This window comes from Nuphar pumila, chromosome 17 (assembly GCF_984573655.1).
Source record: "Nuphar pumila chromosome 17, dmNupPumi1.hap1.1, whole genome shotgun sequence".
In the NCBI taxonomy this organism is placed as follows: domain Eukaryota; kingdom Viridiplantae; phylum Streptophyta; class Magnoliopsida; order Nymphaeales; family Nymphaeaceae; genus Nuphar; species Nuphar pumila.
This window is the reverse complement of record NC_143265.1, coordinates 3,339,384-3,354,482: the sequence shown is the minus strand read 5'-3', so window position 1 is coordinate 3,354,482 and position 15,099 is coordinate 3,339,384. Positions and strand designations below refer to the sequence as shown.

At 41.4% G+C, this 15,099-nt stretch overlaps 1 protein-coding gene across 1 annotated transcript; it reads left to right on the top strand.

Annotated features, from left to right (window-relative positions):
* Positions 1-6,610: 6,610 nt before the first annotated feature.
* Positions 6,611-11,690, top strand: LOC149811375 (protein AUXIN SIGNALING F-BOX 2-like). Its single transcript, XM_089992575.1, has 3 exons — positions 6,611-7,790; positions 8,290-8,779; positions 10,202-11,690. The coding sequence occupies exons 1-3, from the start codon at positions 7,339-7,341 to the stop codon at positions 10,970-10,972; spliced, it is 1,713 nt and encodes a 570-aa protein (XP_089848701.1). The 5' UTR covers positions 6,611-7,338; the 3' UTR covers positions 10,973-11,690.
* Positions 11,691-15,099: the final 3,409 nt, after the last annotated feature.

Genomic DNA, 15,099 nt, shown 5'->3' with positions numbered 1-15,099 from the left:
AGTTATAGTTATAGGTTCCATCTTCTCAATCAAACTTTATAGATGCATTCAACATAGTTTATTTGATAAGATTCATGCTTTTTGGACATGAAAATAGGATTTTTTAAGTAATGAAAATTTGCTATATTGTGAGCCATTGATTTTTGAAGATAGTAAAGAACCTACATGTATGCCCTATGGGAAAAGTTGGATCCAGACCTATGATGTATAATGGCTCTCGGAACTCGAGAGATCTCAAAAACTTTATTTACTTCAAGGACCAGTACCTTGAGGTTGGAGGTATCATAGAGAATGCAAATACCTTCCACATTGCAATGATGTACTTTGTGTATGACGTTATGCTTTGGTGGAGATGCCCCCTACACGATGTTAGATGTGGGCTTGTTATGGCAAATTTGTGAGAGGATCTCAAAACAAAACTATGTGATTACTTTTTGCCCAAGAATGTGGAAAGAATGACCTCAATAAGATGTTGGCATTGAAAGAGACATGGTCAATTTATGATTATGTCAAGGCGTTCACCCCAGTGATGTTAGACATTGAGGACATGGGTGACGCAAATCAGTTCTACTTCATGTATGGATGTATGGATTGCAGGGTGGGCCACTACAAAGCTCAACTACCATGACCTTCCAACTCTCGTTGCAGTACTAGCTACTACTGAAAAGCTTGCTAAGATCAATAGGTGCATTATGACATTTCAAGGCAAACACTTCAACAATGACCATAACGACAACAATCAAAGGGATAACCAAAGGAATGACCGAGGAGATAAAGTTGGCAATGAGAACCACCAGGGTAATAACCAGTAGAATCATGATCGACAGAATGAGAAAAACAACAATCGACAGAGGAACAATAACAGAGGGAAAAATTATCATCCTCGTGACTATTATGTCAATCACAGTGATCATTGGGAAAATAAATGTCCTAACAAGAACTGTGATCAGGGAAATGGAGATAACTGCAAGCCTAGTGTTGCGAATGCCATCCAATCTAAAGACGGGCATGCTGTTGCAGAACCGCCAACTGTTGGAGTAATGCAGATGACGAATGCAGTGAACATGACTCATGTTGCTGAACCACCTATAAGCAAGGAACTGATGTACTTGAAAGGTTCAACATCCTATCAACATAAATAAATGTTGTCCGATGAAAGAATAACCAATTGAAGCAATGATTGAGAATTGTCTCAGCTGAAAGAAATGTGACACATGGGGATATGTCGTTTATCAAGTTGCCCAAGTCTGTGAAGTATAAGGGTACTCGAAACTCAAGAGATCTCAAGAACTTTATTTATTTCATAGACTAATACCTCGAGACTGGAGGTATCATGAAGAATATAGATACCTTCTGTACTACAATGATTTACCTTATGGTCAATGCTTTGCTTTGGTAGAGATGTTGCCTAGGCGATGTTAGATGTGGACTTGTGGTAAATTCATGGGTGGATCTCAAGAGAGAACTATGCAACTACTTTTTGTCTAATAATAAGGAAAGAATGACCCGTAACAAGATGTTGGCATTGAAACAGACAATGTCAATTCATGATTATGTCAATGTGTTCACCTCGGTGATGTTAGACATCGAGGACATGGGTGATGCATACCAGTTGTTCTACTTCTTGCATCGATTGCAGGGGCGGGCCACTACAAAGTTCAGTTGACAGGACCCTCCAACTCTCATTGCGGCACTAGCTGCTACTAAGATCGATAGGCACAATATAATATTTTAGGGCAGACAGTTCACCATTGACCATAACAACAACAATTAGAAGGATAACTGAAGGAATGACCGAGTAGATAATGATGGCAATGAGAATCATCAGGGTGATAATACCAATAGAATCGTGATTGACAAGATGAGCATAACAATAATTGATAGAGGAATAACAACACATGGCAAAATTATTGTCGTTATGACTATTATGTCTATCACAGTGATCATTGGGCAAATAAGTGTCCTCATAAGAACCACAGTTAAGGAAATAAAGATAATCATGAGCATTATCCAAGCTGAAGATGGGCATGTCGTTGCAGAACTACCAACTGTTAGAGCAATGCATATGACAAATATGGTGAAGGTGACTCCTGTCGCTAACCCACTCATAAACAAGGAGCTGATGTACTTGGAAGTCCTTTTAAATAGGAGACTCACAAATGCATTGGTAGACATGGGTGCTATGCACAACTTTATTTCTCTTGAGAAGGTGAAGCGATTGGGGCTACGTTGGGAAAAGAAAGAGAGTCGAATGAAGGCAGTCAACTTTGAAATCAAATCTATCTATGGGGTTTTTTGTGATGTGCTAGTGAGAATCCTAAGTTGGTCTGGAAGGATAACATTTTTTATAGCTCCGATGGACAATTTCAGGGTCATCCTTGGGATGGAATTCCTATAAAGCAATAAGGTTGTGTTGAAGCTTCATCTGAATGTTGTCAGTTTTGAGGATGAGAAGCAACCCTACATGATTGCCACACTGCATGTAGTAGAGGCTTGCAAACACTTTGTCTCCGCGCTCCAACTGAAAAAGGGTCTCAAGAGAGGTGATGAGACCTTCCTCGTGGCGATTCGAGAGATTAAAGAAGAGAAAAATGTTTTTGACGTCCCAGTGGCTTTAGTGCCAATGTTGAAGGAGTTTGGTGTTGTTATGCCCATCGAACTACTGAGGAAGTTACCTCAGTGGAGAGAGGAAAATCATGGGATTGAGATAGTGTCGGGTGCACGACCACCTGCAGTAGAACCGTACCGCATGGCAACTACTGAGTTAGCGAAACTATAGAAAAAACTAGATGGCATGCTAAAAACTAAGATTATCGATCATCCAAAGCACCCTTTGGAGCTCTCGTGATGCTTCAAACGAAGCACAATGGATCGAAGCGCCTATGTGTTGATTATCAATCACTAAACAAATTGACTGTGAAGAATAAGTATTCACTTCCTTTGATTGCAGACTTATTTGATCAGTTGGGTAAGGCTCATGTCTTCTCAAAGTTTGATTAATGATCAGGTTATTGGCAGGTTATAATTGTTGAAGGGGATGAAGACAAGACCACTTGTGTGACTTGTTATGGGGCATTCAAATTCTTTGTTATGCCATTCAGCTTGACGAAGGCACATGCAACCTTCTATACCTTGATGAACAAAATATTATACCCATTCTTTGACAAGTTTGTCATGGTTTACTTGGATGAATAGTATTGTATAACAATTTGATTGAAGAGCATATTCAACACCTTCATATTGTGTTTAAGACTCTTAAGGATAATGAATTATACGTGAAGCATGAGAAGTGTCAATTCAGACAGAATGAAGTGCATTTTCTATGCCATATTATGGGAGGAGGCATGCTGAAGATAAATCACCAGAAGGTCAGAGCAATTCAAGAATGGGAGCTGGCTGCTAAAGTCCCCAAAGTTACATTCTTTCTTGGGGCTTACCAACTATTATTGGGGATTCATTTAGGGATATTCCTTGATCGCTGCTCCACTTACTGATTTGCTAAAGAAGGACAACCCATGGGTGTGGTTTGATACTTGTCAAAAAGTTTTTGAGAATCTAAAGTGTGTGTTGACTAAGAAACCCATGCTACATTTGCCAAATTGTCAAAAGCCATTTAAAATGCAGATGGACGTGTCTGACTTTGTGATTGGAGGGGTGTTACTGCAAGGATACCTCATTGCATTTGAGAGCCACAAGTTGAAGGATGTCGAACAATGCTACACTATGCGTGAGCGAAAGATGTTAACTATCGTGCATTGCCTTCGCGTGTGAAGACAATACCTTTTGGGGTCACAGATCATTGTGCACACTGACAATGTGGCGATAAGTTATTTCCAAAGTAAGCTCATTGACATAATTTTTTTGTAGAATTTGATATGTTCCTTAAGTATAATCCAGGCAGAACTAATGTCATTCCTAATGCCTTGAGTTAGAAGACAAAACTTGTAACGCTACAAGAAGGAGAAGGCAACACTAGCCAATCAATAAGTGATCTTCTCGAGCAAGTTTGAGAAAGATCAAAGAACAATTCAATGGTTCAACAAATTATCACTTTGGTGAAAGAAGGAATGACTTAAAGATTCTGGTTAGATGATGATTTGCTTCACACTACTGGTGATCGATTATACATCCCGCGACAGGGCATTTTGTGGAGGCACTTAATTCAAGAGTGTTATGACACATGCTTAGCCAGGCACCTAGTGCAGCAAAGGATGTTGACATTATTAGAAAGTGTGTATTATTTATCATAAATGTGAAATGACGTAGATGAATATGTGCATACTTACTTGATCTGCTAGTAAGACAACTAGAGACCGGGAGGATTAAAGCCATTACCAGTGTCGAGCCATTCGTGGGAATGTATCACCATGGACTTCATTATTATTCTGCCAAAGGCACAAGGATAAAGTTCAATTCTTGTGATTGTAAACAAGTTTTTGAAGTATGCTATCTTCATACCCTCCTCTGCCACTTGCTCAATTATCAAACTGCCAATTTGTTTGTGTGGTATGTGGTAAAGTATTAGGAAATTTCTAAGAGCATTGTCAGTGATCGCAATGCTTGCTTCACTGAGAAGTTTTGTCTTGAGGTATTCTAATTGATGAGAACAAATTTACACTTTAGCATCAGTTTTCATTTCCAGACAGATGGGCAGACAAAGTAGATTAATGGCATGCTGGAAGAGTATCTTTAACACTTTGTTAGTGCCAACAAGAGAGATTGAGTGGATTTGCTTAATGTCACTCAATTCTAGTATAACTTTCAAAAGAGTGAGTCATTCGACCACATTCTGTTTGAAGTTGCAATGGGACAACAGTCATAGACTCCGCACTCTCTTGCATCACAAGGACTTGGGAAAGTGCCATGTGCATACTAGTTTGTCAGAAACTGGCAGGACCAGGCAGAGATGGCAAAAATGTATCTGAACAAGGTGGCAAAGTGCATGAAGAAATGGGCAGATGAAAAGCATTGACATGTAGAGTTTCACGTTAGAAATAAGGTGCTGGTGAAGCTCTTTTCTGAATGCACAACCATTTTTTGGGGACACCAACGAGGTCTCATTCGTAAATATGATAGCTCCTTTACCATCACAAAGAGCATTAAGAACTTGACATATAAGTTGTACTTGCCAGCAAATCTTTAAGTGTGTCCCTTCTTTCATGTATCCAACCTGAAATTGTTCCATAAAGATGAAGGCAATCCACGTCAGAGTATATCTCAACGTGCTTCATTCCTACAACGCACGCCTTCAACAACCCGCATTCTAGGTAGAGAGGTAGAAGTTGTCATCAACCACTCCAACAATTGCCTTGGTGAAGTGGAGAAGTACTTTGGTGCAATAGAAAAGTTTACGAGAGAGTGAAGCTACTTGGGAGAAAGTATCCAACAGGTGAAAGCACCATAAACTTGTAGAAGAGTACCACACATGATTTTCGTTGAGGATGACGCCAACTTAGACAGGGAACATATTTGAGACTACCAAGTTTTTTACTTTTGGTACTTTATCTAAATATCTCTTTTACTTTCTTTAAGTGCTTGTAATAGCCTTTGGCATAAGAACCCTCAAGTACAAGGTGAATTCGGGGTCCCTCTATAATCGTTAACTTTGCTAATAGAAGTTCTTGCATTCTTCTATCCTCTTGCCTCCCTGCTCTCTTTATGTGATTGTGCAAGTGTTGTATGACTGCGCCTATGTGTTTGATGAGTGACAATTAACTTAATTTTCATTGTGTGATTGAAAGATTATTCTGGTGTTTGGGTACACGGGGACACGTTGCAGGGGTCTTTGCTTTTTATCTGGGACACTCTTGGTGGTGAGGGGTGTGCCAAGAGGAAGGACAACTGAAAGTACTATAGGTATCACCAAAGCAACTAGGATTCTAATTCTGGGGTGGCTTGCCAGTTTCTCATGAAAAAAATTTGTTGGAATCTTTTGACCAGTAATGGGGTCACCCGCGTGGCCACTGAGGTGGTTGTGAGGGTGTTTGAGATGGAGATGCAGGATCAAGTCTTGTTAATGCATAGGTGTGTCTGTAGCTGGTGGTCATGGGCCCCACCCGGGTTTTAGTTGTTTTGGTGAAGGTTTCTCGTCATAAATAAAAAAAAAAAGGTAAGAAAAAAAAATCTTGCACTCATCCAAGATAAATGAGCGCCCAGCTCATGTAAGAATTAGGTTAGAGTAAAAAGTAAATTTCTCCACTTACTCATTTCTTTTGTAATTTTTTAATTTGGTTGTGGTGCTCGTGTGGATGAACAATATGATTGGTCAGCAGCGTGCATCTAAGACAGTGTAGATAAGGACGCATGCCAGCCCAAGCGTTGCAGGGGTAGGCATCTTACGGTCGGTATTCCTTGACACACGCGTGCAGGCATCATCCTGGCCGTCCGTTCTAAGGGCAGAGGGATAGAGATAGGCGTGGTCCTCGTGATTAACCATGGTTACCACCTCAAGTTAAAAAACTCAGTACTGCTCTGACTGCTGTGCTCTCTAACTTAGAGAGAGAAAACTCGGAGAAGTAAAACAAGAAGACCATTTTGTTGGAGAGAGAGAGAGAGAGAGAGAGAGAGAGAGAGAGAGCGCTCTAAAGTAAGAAGACGCAGTGAAGAAATTGAGAGAGAGAGAGAGAGGGAGGGAGAGGGGGGTGGGGTGGGGTGGGGGGTTAGAACGGAATCTTTTTCCTTATTTTTATTTTTATTTTTTGAGTGAGATTTTGATTCACTCTTGAAGGTTTTTGATTGCTTCTCTGTAGATCTACGGTTTGCGTAACTTCCTCCTCCTCCTCCTCTTCTTCTTCCTTTTTTCTTTTTGGGGGATGGCGGTTGGATGGAGTTGTATTTTCTGTTCATCTTGATGAGAGAAATGGGATTTTATGTAGATTACAGAGGTTACGGCAGGGTTTATGACGAACTTTTGGGTGTTTTTTCCATTTATGGGAAGGTTTCGTCTCCTTGTTTGAGATATTGGGAAGGATTAACGGTGTTCTTTGGGAGAGATAGGGGCACTTTTGGGGCTCTTTAGTTGAGGAAAGGTTTCTTTTCGAGGTAAAAGTTTATGCTCTTTTAGGGTTCATGGTGGCAGTAGTCAAGGGTCTGATTGCATAGTTAGGGTTAAGGTTTAAAGTATATGAATTTGGGTAGTGGTTCTTTGGCTTAGTATAGGTTAGAGGGGAAAGGTATTTGGATTGTAGGTGCTTTGATTTCCCCCCCTTTTTTCCTATTTTTGGTAGCTCTTTCGTGGGTAGGGAAAATTTAGGCTTGTTCTGGTGTTTTCAGATCATCTTTGGGCAGGGTTGTCGCGGAGAAGGGAAGGGCCTGATTGGTGTGTGGGATTAGGAGAGCATGGCTTCGTTTCCGGACGAGATCGTTGAGCATATATTCGATTTCATCTCGAGCGACCGCGATCGGAATTCGGTGTCGCTGGTGTGCAAATCGTGGTTCCGGCTCGAGAGGTGGTCGAGGGAGCGGGTGTTCATAGGGAATTGCTATGCGATCAGTCCGGAGAGGCTCATCAGGAGGTTCCCGCGGATCAAATCTCTTACGTTGAAGGGGAAGCCTCATTTTGCTGATTTCAACCTGGTCCCCCACGATTGGGGAGGCGAGGTTTACCCGTGGATCGAAGCCATGGCGAAGAGCTGCCCGTGGCTGGAGGAGCTCCGGTTGAAGAGGATGGTAGTCTCCGATGAGAGCCTCGAGCTTCTTTCGCATTCGTTCCCGAATTTCAAGTCGTTGGTTCTTATCAGCTGCGATGGATTTACGACGGACGGTATTGCTGCAGTTGCTGCAAATTGCAGGTGAGTTTGTTACCGACACTGTTTCTGGATGTCTTTTTTTCCTTGTTGCTTTTGATGCTCTCAGTTACTCTCTTTATTTGTTTGGCTCTTTGTTGCTGAATATGTTGTGCCTTGTTTTCAAGTTGCTCAAGAATCCTTTTGAGTTTACATTGATGTTTGTGGGAAGTAGGCCAGAACATCAAGTTGGGGATTTCCTTGATGGCTAGTTAAACTCTAAGGGGAAACTTACTACAGATGGACAGTCTCGGTTTTGGCCATTGATTGGTGACTTAAATCCCTACGCTTGTGGGTTCTCCATCTTGGAAATGGATGGTGGATTCAAGGATCCAAGCTAATATTGTCCTTGTTGCAACAAGGAAACCTGGCTCCGAAACTTGATTTTCTTTTTCATGTATGTTCTTTTTGTTTCTGGTGATGCTTGTGATCAGCGAGCTGCTGGAATGTTAAAGTATTTCCTTAGTCTTTTTATATTCTTGTTTTTTTGGTCTGCAATTTATAGGCACCTTAGAGAGCTGGATTTGCAAGAGGACGATATCGAAGATCACAGGGGGCACTGGCTCAGCTGCTTCCCTGATTCATGCACATCGCTTGAGCGCCTCAATTTTGCTTGCCTGAAAGGTGAAGTAAATTCCGGGGCACTTGAGAGGCTGGTTGCAAGGTGCCAAAACCTTAAGAGCTTGCGGTTAAATCGCGCGGTTCCTCTTGAGATTCTTTACCGGATTCTTCTGAAAGCGCCTCAGTTGGTGGACCTGGGTACTGGTGGATATTCACAGGAACCTCGCTCGGAGCACTTCGACATAGCCAATGCCTTCCTCAAGTGCGAGTCCGTGAGGAGCTTGTCTGGGTTCTGGGAAGTTGCTCCGATGCATCTGCAGTCAGTTTACCCTGTTTGTGCTAATTTGACTTCATTGAACTTGAGTTATGCAATAATACCAAGTGCTGACTTGATCGAGTTGGTTCGCCATTGTCCTAAACTTCAGCGATTATGGGTATGTTATGTTCTCTCACAACTGAAAATTTTCTTTGTTTGTTGCCGCTGGATCAGATTTCTACATCTATGAAAACCCTGTCTCAGAACACTAGTTGGTTCTCTTGTTTCTACTGCCGTATTTTCTCTACTCCCATTGCATTAGTGTCCTATGTATGTTGCATGTATACAGGACTTCTGTTTGACATGCTGAGGGAGCCTTATATCAGGCCTGATAAACGAACCAAAGGAGCTGAACATGAGGGGTTCAAGCTCAGGTATCTCTGTAGTGAGCCAAGCCGAGCTTCAGCTACAGGCCAAATTCAAGCAGACTCATTTACCAAAGAAATACATTGTTTTAGAAATGGAGGTAATAGGAATTGAGCTCTAGACCTATTGAGCCAAGCTCAAGGTGATTTCCTTACAGAAAAATGCATCATTTTGAGGCAGGAAGCTATAAGATTTGAACTACAGTGACAAATATCGAAAGTATTTTGGAAATATTGCAATTTTATGGTGACATTTTCAAAACATGATATAATCCCCAAAAAAATCATGATGTTTTCAAGATATCATGATATTGCATTATTAATGTGATATTAACATTTTATTATATTTGTAATGTTTCTGTTCTAATTTTACACATTGTATTGTTTACTTTAAAATTTAAATATACCAACATTCCCGTGTTTATCCCTTGTGGAGAAAATTCCAAAACCGAGATTTCTGACTATGATTTGAACCAATGTTGTCAGTATCGGGCCTATCAGCCAATATATATCATATCAGCAGAAAATTGATACGATACTAACCTGAATCGGCTATTTTTAATAAATGTAAAAAATGCTTAAAGTTAATTTTTTAATATTATTTTAATGGTTTTAACATGTGTCACTTTCTGATTGACACACTATTTTTTAATTAATTTTTAGCTGATTCAGAACGATTCACTTGAGAATTGGTATCAGCCAATTCACCTGAATCATTGGCCAAATGATTCAGGGTGGATGCCGATACTGACAACATTGATTTGAACTCTAAACTAACTCCTTGCAAGCCAAACACCTCAGCTATTTATTTTACATGGCCTTGTGTGATATATGTAGTTTATATTTACTACTACTTAATGAGCCTATGTGAGCTGATCTGAGACGAACACCTCTTGTTCATGTTGGCTTGTCGTTTCGATTTTACAAGTTCAAGTGAGCTCTTTATGAACTGAGCACGACCTGAGCCACCAGCAGCTCATTTTGTTTCCTGGCCAACCTTACATTCTCAAGTGCGATGGCATTTTGCTATGGATTGAGTTGTAATTGACATGTTCATAACTGCTGTGTTTCTTTTTGGCTTCTACTAGATAGTTTTTTGAATTTAAAGCAGCACGCTGTGTCTTGTTTCTGTGACTCTGTCTGTCTAGCTTCCCTAATCCTTTAAATGTTTGCAGGTATTGGACCATATCGGAGACACAGGACTTGAAGTGGTAGCATCAACATGTAAGGAGCTGCAGGAATTGCGGGTATTCCCATCTGACCCTTACGGTGCAGGGCATGCTGCTGTAACTGAAGAAGGTCTGATTGCTGTTTCAAAGGGTTGCCCTGTCTTTCATTCAGTTCTCTACTTTTGTCACCAGATGACAAATTCAGCCTTGATAGCCATTGCCAAGAATTGCCCACGCTTCACTCGGTTCAGGCTTTGTATCATAGAACCAAAGAAGCCCGATCATGTAACCATGCAGCCATTGGATGAAGGGTTTGGCGCTATTGTTCAGTCCTGCAAAAACCTTCGCCGCTTGTCTCTGTCGGGCCTGCTCACTGATAGGGTATTCTATTACATTGGCAAATTTGCCGAATGTCTGGAGATGTTGTCCATTGCTTTTGCGGGCGACAGTGATTTGGGAATGCAGCATGTGTTAAGGGGCTGTAAGAATCTGAGGAAGCTAGAGATCAGGGACAGCCCATTTGGTGATGAAGCACTCTTGGAAGACGTGGCTAAGTATGAAACAATGCGATCCCTTTGGATGTCGTCATGCAACATTACTTTCCACGGGTGCAAGTTGCTCGCAGAAAAGGCACCAAGGGTCAATGTTGAGATCATCAATGATAGGGATCCATTGGAGGAGAGCCTGAGTGACAGCCAGCGGGTTGAGACGCTCTATGTCTACCGGACAGTGGTTGGGCCACGGGTAGATGCCCCCAACTTTGTGTGGACAGTGTAGGCATGAGCAGACCTGTGTTTCTGTCTCCTTGGAGGTAAGGACCCTTGCGATCCAATGGTTTTCTTTAGACTTTTTTTTTCTCCTTTTTCTTGTAGTAGTTGCTGTTGCCATGCATGGGGATCTTGATTATTTTATCTAGTCTGTAACTATGGATAGAACAATTTTCTAGTTTACGGTTGGAACTTGTTATCCTAGCACCTATTAGCTGTTGCTCCACTGAACCGGACAGAGGTTCCAACTGAAGAGCAAGAAATGATCCACCATGGTTTTATTTTTGGTTTTGAATATGGTAGTTGTGCTTCAACTGTTGGTGTTCATTGGATGCTTTGGGGGAATTGGGGTGCACTGTAAAATGCGACTGGTGAATGATGATGATATAAAGCTTTATGTAGTTGTAGAGCAGGTATTTTCTATGTGGTTTTGTTACATCATTCCTTCCATCATCCCAATTTTTTGTTTGTGGTCACAGACCACTGCTTTTTCTTTTGTTCCCTGCTGCTCTCTGTCGCATGTGATAATTGAGAGCTTTCCTTGTGCAGAGTTTTTCTTTTCTTTCCCATGTTTTTTACCTTATTCCCTTCACCCTTGGTGATGATAGAATGTGGAATGCACTGGTTTTGGGGTGGAAGGGTAATGATGCCTCAGAGAAGCATGGTATGTCTTGCCTTTACCCTTACTGCCTTTTACTTTAACAAAATTACCATGGTTATTTTTCACATTTTCCCAGTATCATGTTCAATAAATGCTTGTCTTGATCAACAAAAGCCATGATTTTTTGCCTGTCGTTTCTCTCCAATTCACGTTGCAGTTATGTCTTGTCTGACAGGTCAAAGGGTGGTCTGCTCTGTTCAATGACCTCTTTTTTATGCTTTTCTGTTTCCCTTTCATCTGGCCCTTTTCTTTGTGAGGGTTCTTGTTTGGTCCCCATGAACTTGGAAGGCGCTGCCTTTGCTGATAGGGTGCTGGACCGCCCCCCCCCCCCCCCCCCCCTTGTGCTGGTGAAGATGGCTTCGCGATGCAGAAAGGGGGCCACTCACATCGAAACTCAAACTTAAGATAGAGAACAACTTCCCACAATGGGTCCAAGTACCTCGCCAACTGGATGTTGCAATGCGTTGTTATGACTTAGGAGCCATGAGTTGCATGGCCTTAGCCAAGGTGGTGCAACCATGGTCCTGCCATTGCAATCTGGCACTAGAGCCTGGGCTGGGAATGTCTCCAAGTTGTAGTGTACGATTTGAATCTAATGCCCATAATCTTTCAGAAAATCTAAAGGCCCATACCGTGCAGAATGGAAATGGCGGGTGCGCAAAAATCCGTTTTCTGGTTTTTGTCCTTTCATTGTTGTCTTATTCTCCATTTCTCTATCACAGCAGTCTTTGCTATTGCTTCTTTATCTTGTTTCTTTTTCGCAACGTATTGCTTTGCTTAGGGAGTGGCAAAGGGACAACTCTCTCTCTCTCTCTCTTATTCCAAGTTACTGAGTATTCATGAACAGGGGTTACCTGCTATCCACAGCCACTGGATATAAAACTTCCTATGGTTTTAGATGATGAATTTTCAATGTTTAGATGCCTTTTTAAAGTGTTAAAATTCAACGTCCCACAATACTTTGTATTGTAAAGTTTTAAATGCATTGTGAGCGGTCGATTTCTCACATTTATAAAAACATGCCAGAAGCATATTTCTTGCTAAATAAATTATAAAATAAATTATAAAGAACAAATATATGAGGTCCCCATATTATGAGCAAATCTTCAAAGCCATGTGCGGTGTTGGGTGAACCTTAACCCAACAAGTCTTTGCCAGTTTTAGGGATGAAAACAAGGCAGTGCCTACTGTGGATGCACGATCACATAGGAAAAATAATTACATCTACATAGAGAGCATAGAGATAATAGAGTGAGCAAAGAGAGGAGAAAGATGGACACACAAGAAATGATCAATTCATTGAGTGCAGAAAAAAATATACAAGTGTGATGTACTACTATTTCATCAAGGGATAAAAGCAAAATGTACATGTATTCAATATATACAAAATGATAGCCAGCAGGCTCATGTGAGCCATTCAAGGCTTTTGGTAGGCTGTTACAAGGCTCAAAGTTACACAAAATGGTTGAGCCTAACATTCTCTCCTGCCTATGTTGTCGATGTCATCAACAAACAGTAAGGCTCATACTTCATCCTCTTCAACTACGACAGAAAACTAGTGAACATTTTTGCCTTCAATTGGCTTCTTCTTTTAGCAACCCTTTTCATCTAACTAAAAACTCCTTAATTTGACATTGTCGATTGCACAAATGATCCATTATATACTCTACCCTCTCTCACTTCAGTCATCCAGAGTAATACCGGCATGGGAGTCGGTTGATTCCGGTTGTTGTCTTCTTTATCTCCATGAAACAACTTCAAGTTGTTGACGTGAAAGACTTTATATACTTGGAAGTGCGGAGGGACTTTGAGCTTGTAGGCAAGGTTGCATACTCGTTTGATGATTGTGAAGGGGATTTCATATTTGCAAACAAGGCCCTGATGAAGACTCTGAAAGATCTCAATTCTCTCGAGGTACAACTTGACTAAAACTTTTATTTTTAAGGCAAGCTGAGGTTAGGCAAACCCCTTACTAGTTACACAACATACCATTGGGTTTTGAACTTGCGACATCCCAACACATGGTGACATGCACTAACAATTCCTGCCAAACAAACAGAGCCCCCAACTTTGAACTTCAAGGGTTGGTTCTTTTGATCCACCCACTTCTTTATCCTCTTGACCGTTTTGTGTAGGAACACGCTGGCCAACTCTGTCAGATCTTGCCAATCTTGAACAAATCAGTGGGCATGTTGTGCCTTGCGTACTTCATTGTAATGCTGTGTGGCGTCTGGGGCTGTCTCCCTATTGCCAACTCGAATGGACTATAGCTAGTTGATTCACACTTCTATAGGTGGTGGGAGAACTGAGTGACGTAAAGAAGGTCTACCCAATCTTTCTTATTTGCACACACGAAGGGCAACATATACTCTTCGTGCAGAGTATTTGTTCTCTCTGTCAGGCCATCAACCTATAGATGAAAGCATGTTGAGAAGTGCAATTTAGTCCCTAGTAGTTGAAAACTCCTGCCAAAACTTCCCTAGGTCGTAGTCGCTAACAATATTCTCTAGGATCTCTAGTTGGTTACGACATGTTTCACGAACAAACTTGCAAGCCGCTCAATAGTATTAGAGGGCATCATTGGCACAAAAACAACACACTTCGAGAACCGATCTACCACCACAAAATTTGAACTACAACCATTCACCTTCGACAATCTTAGAATGAAGTCCATGGCGATGCTCTCACCCACAGGTGACTTGGAATAGGAAGAAGCTCGAGAATTCTTGCAGGATTCTCATTACTTGGGTTATCCTGTTGGCAGATCAAGCAAGTGTGAACATATCCTTCTGCATGAAGGGCAAGTAATAGGCATGTTCTACTAGGGCGAGTATCCAATGTTGCCCAAGATGACCTGAATACCAGGTATCATAATGCTCTTTGATGACTAGTCTCCGCAATGATCCCCAATGATGTAGAAAAAATACAGTGACCCTTGGTCACCAGGAGACCGTCTTGCATCCAAAATCCCCTAGTTTTCCCTTGGTGTACTAAGGTCACCACCCTTGGTGTACTAAGGTCACCAGGTGTTGTGTCGACAGATCAATCTGAATCCCTTCATGAATGCGATCAAGGAGGTCACTCTGAGGTTGAACAAATGATGCCACCTCTTCTTGCAAGGTCGCCAAGTCAACCTTTCAACTTAACACGTCAGCTAGAACATTGGTCTTTCTGGGCTTGTACTTCAAGTTCATGTTGAATTCTGTCAAAAATGGTTGCCATATAGCTTTATTGATATTGAGTTTCTTCTGTGTTTAAAAATAGCTAGTGACCACATTGTTCGTCTTGACGATGAACTATGCTCCTAGGAGGTAGTGGCGCCAAACTTGCAAGCACAATGCACAATAATGATCATCTCCTTCTCGTGCATCATGTCTTGCCGCTCCACATCTTTTAACTTGTAGATTTCAAAAGCGATGAGGTGTCTGTCTTACATCAACACCCCACCGATTGCAAAATCTGAAGCCTCTGTGTGT

Bases quoted from the DNA above. Each gene is read 5' to 3' on its own strand.
- LOC149811375 (XM_089992575.1), top strand. From the start codon at position 7,339: ATGGCTTCGTTTCCGGACGAGATCGTTGAGCATATATTCGATTTCATC. The intron at 7,791-8,289 runs GTGAGTTTGTTA...TGCAATTTATAG, and splicing joins GCAGTTGCTGCAAATTGCAG to GCACCTTAGAGAGCTGGATT. The intron at 8,780-10,201 runs GTATGTTATGTT...AAATGTTTGCAG, and splicing joins CTAAACTTCAGCGATTATGG to GTATTGGACCATATCGGAGA.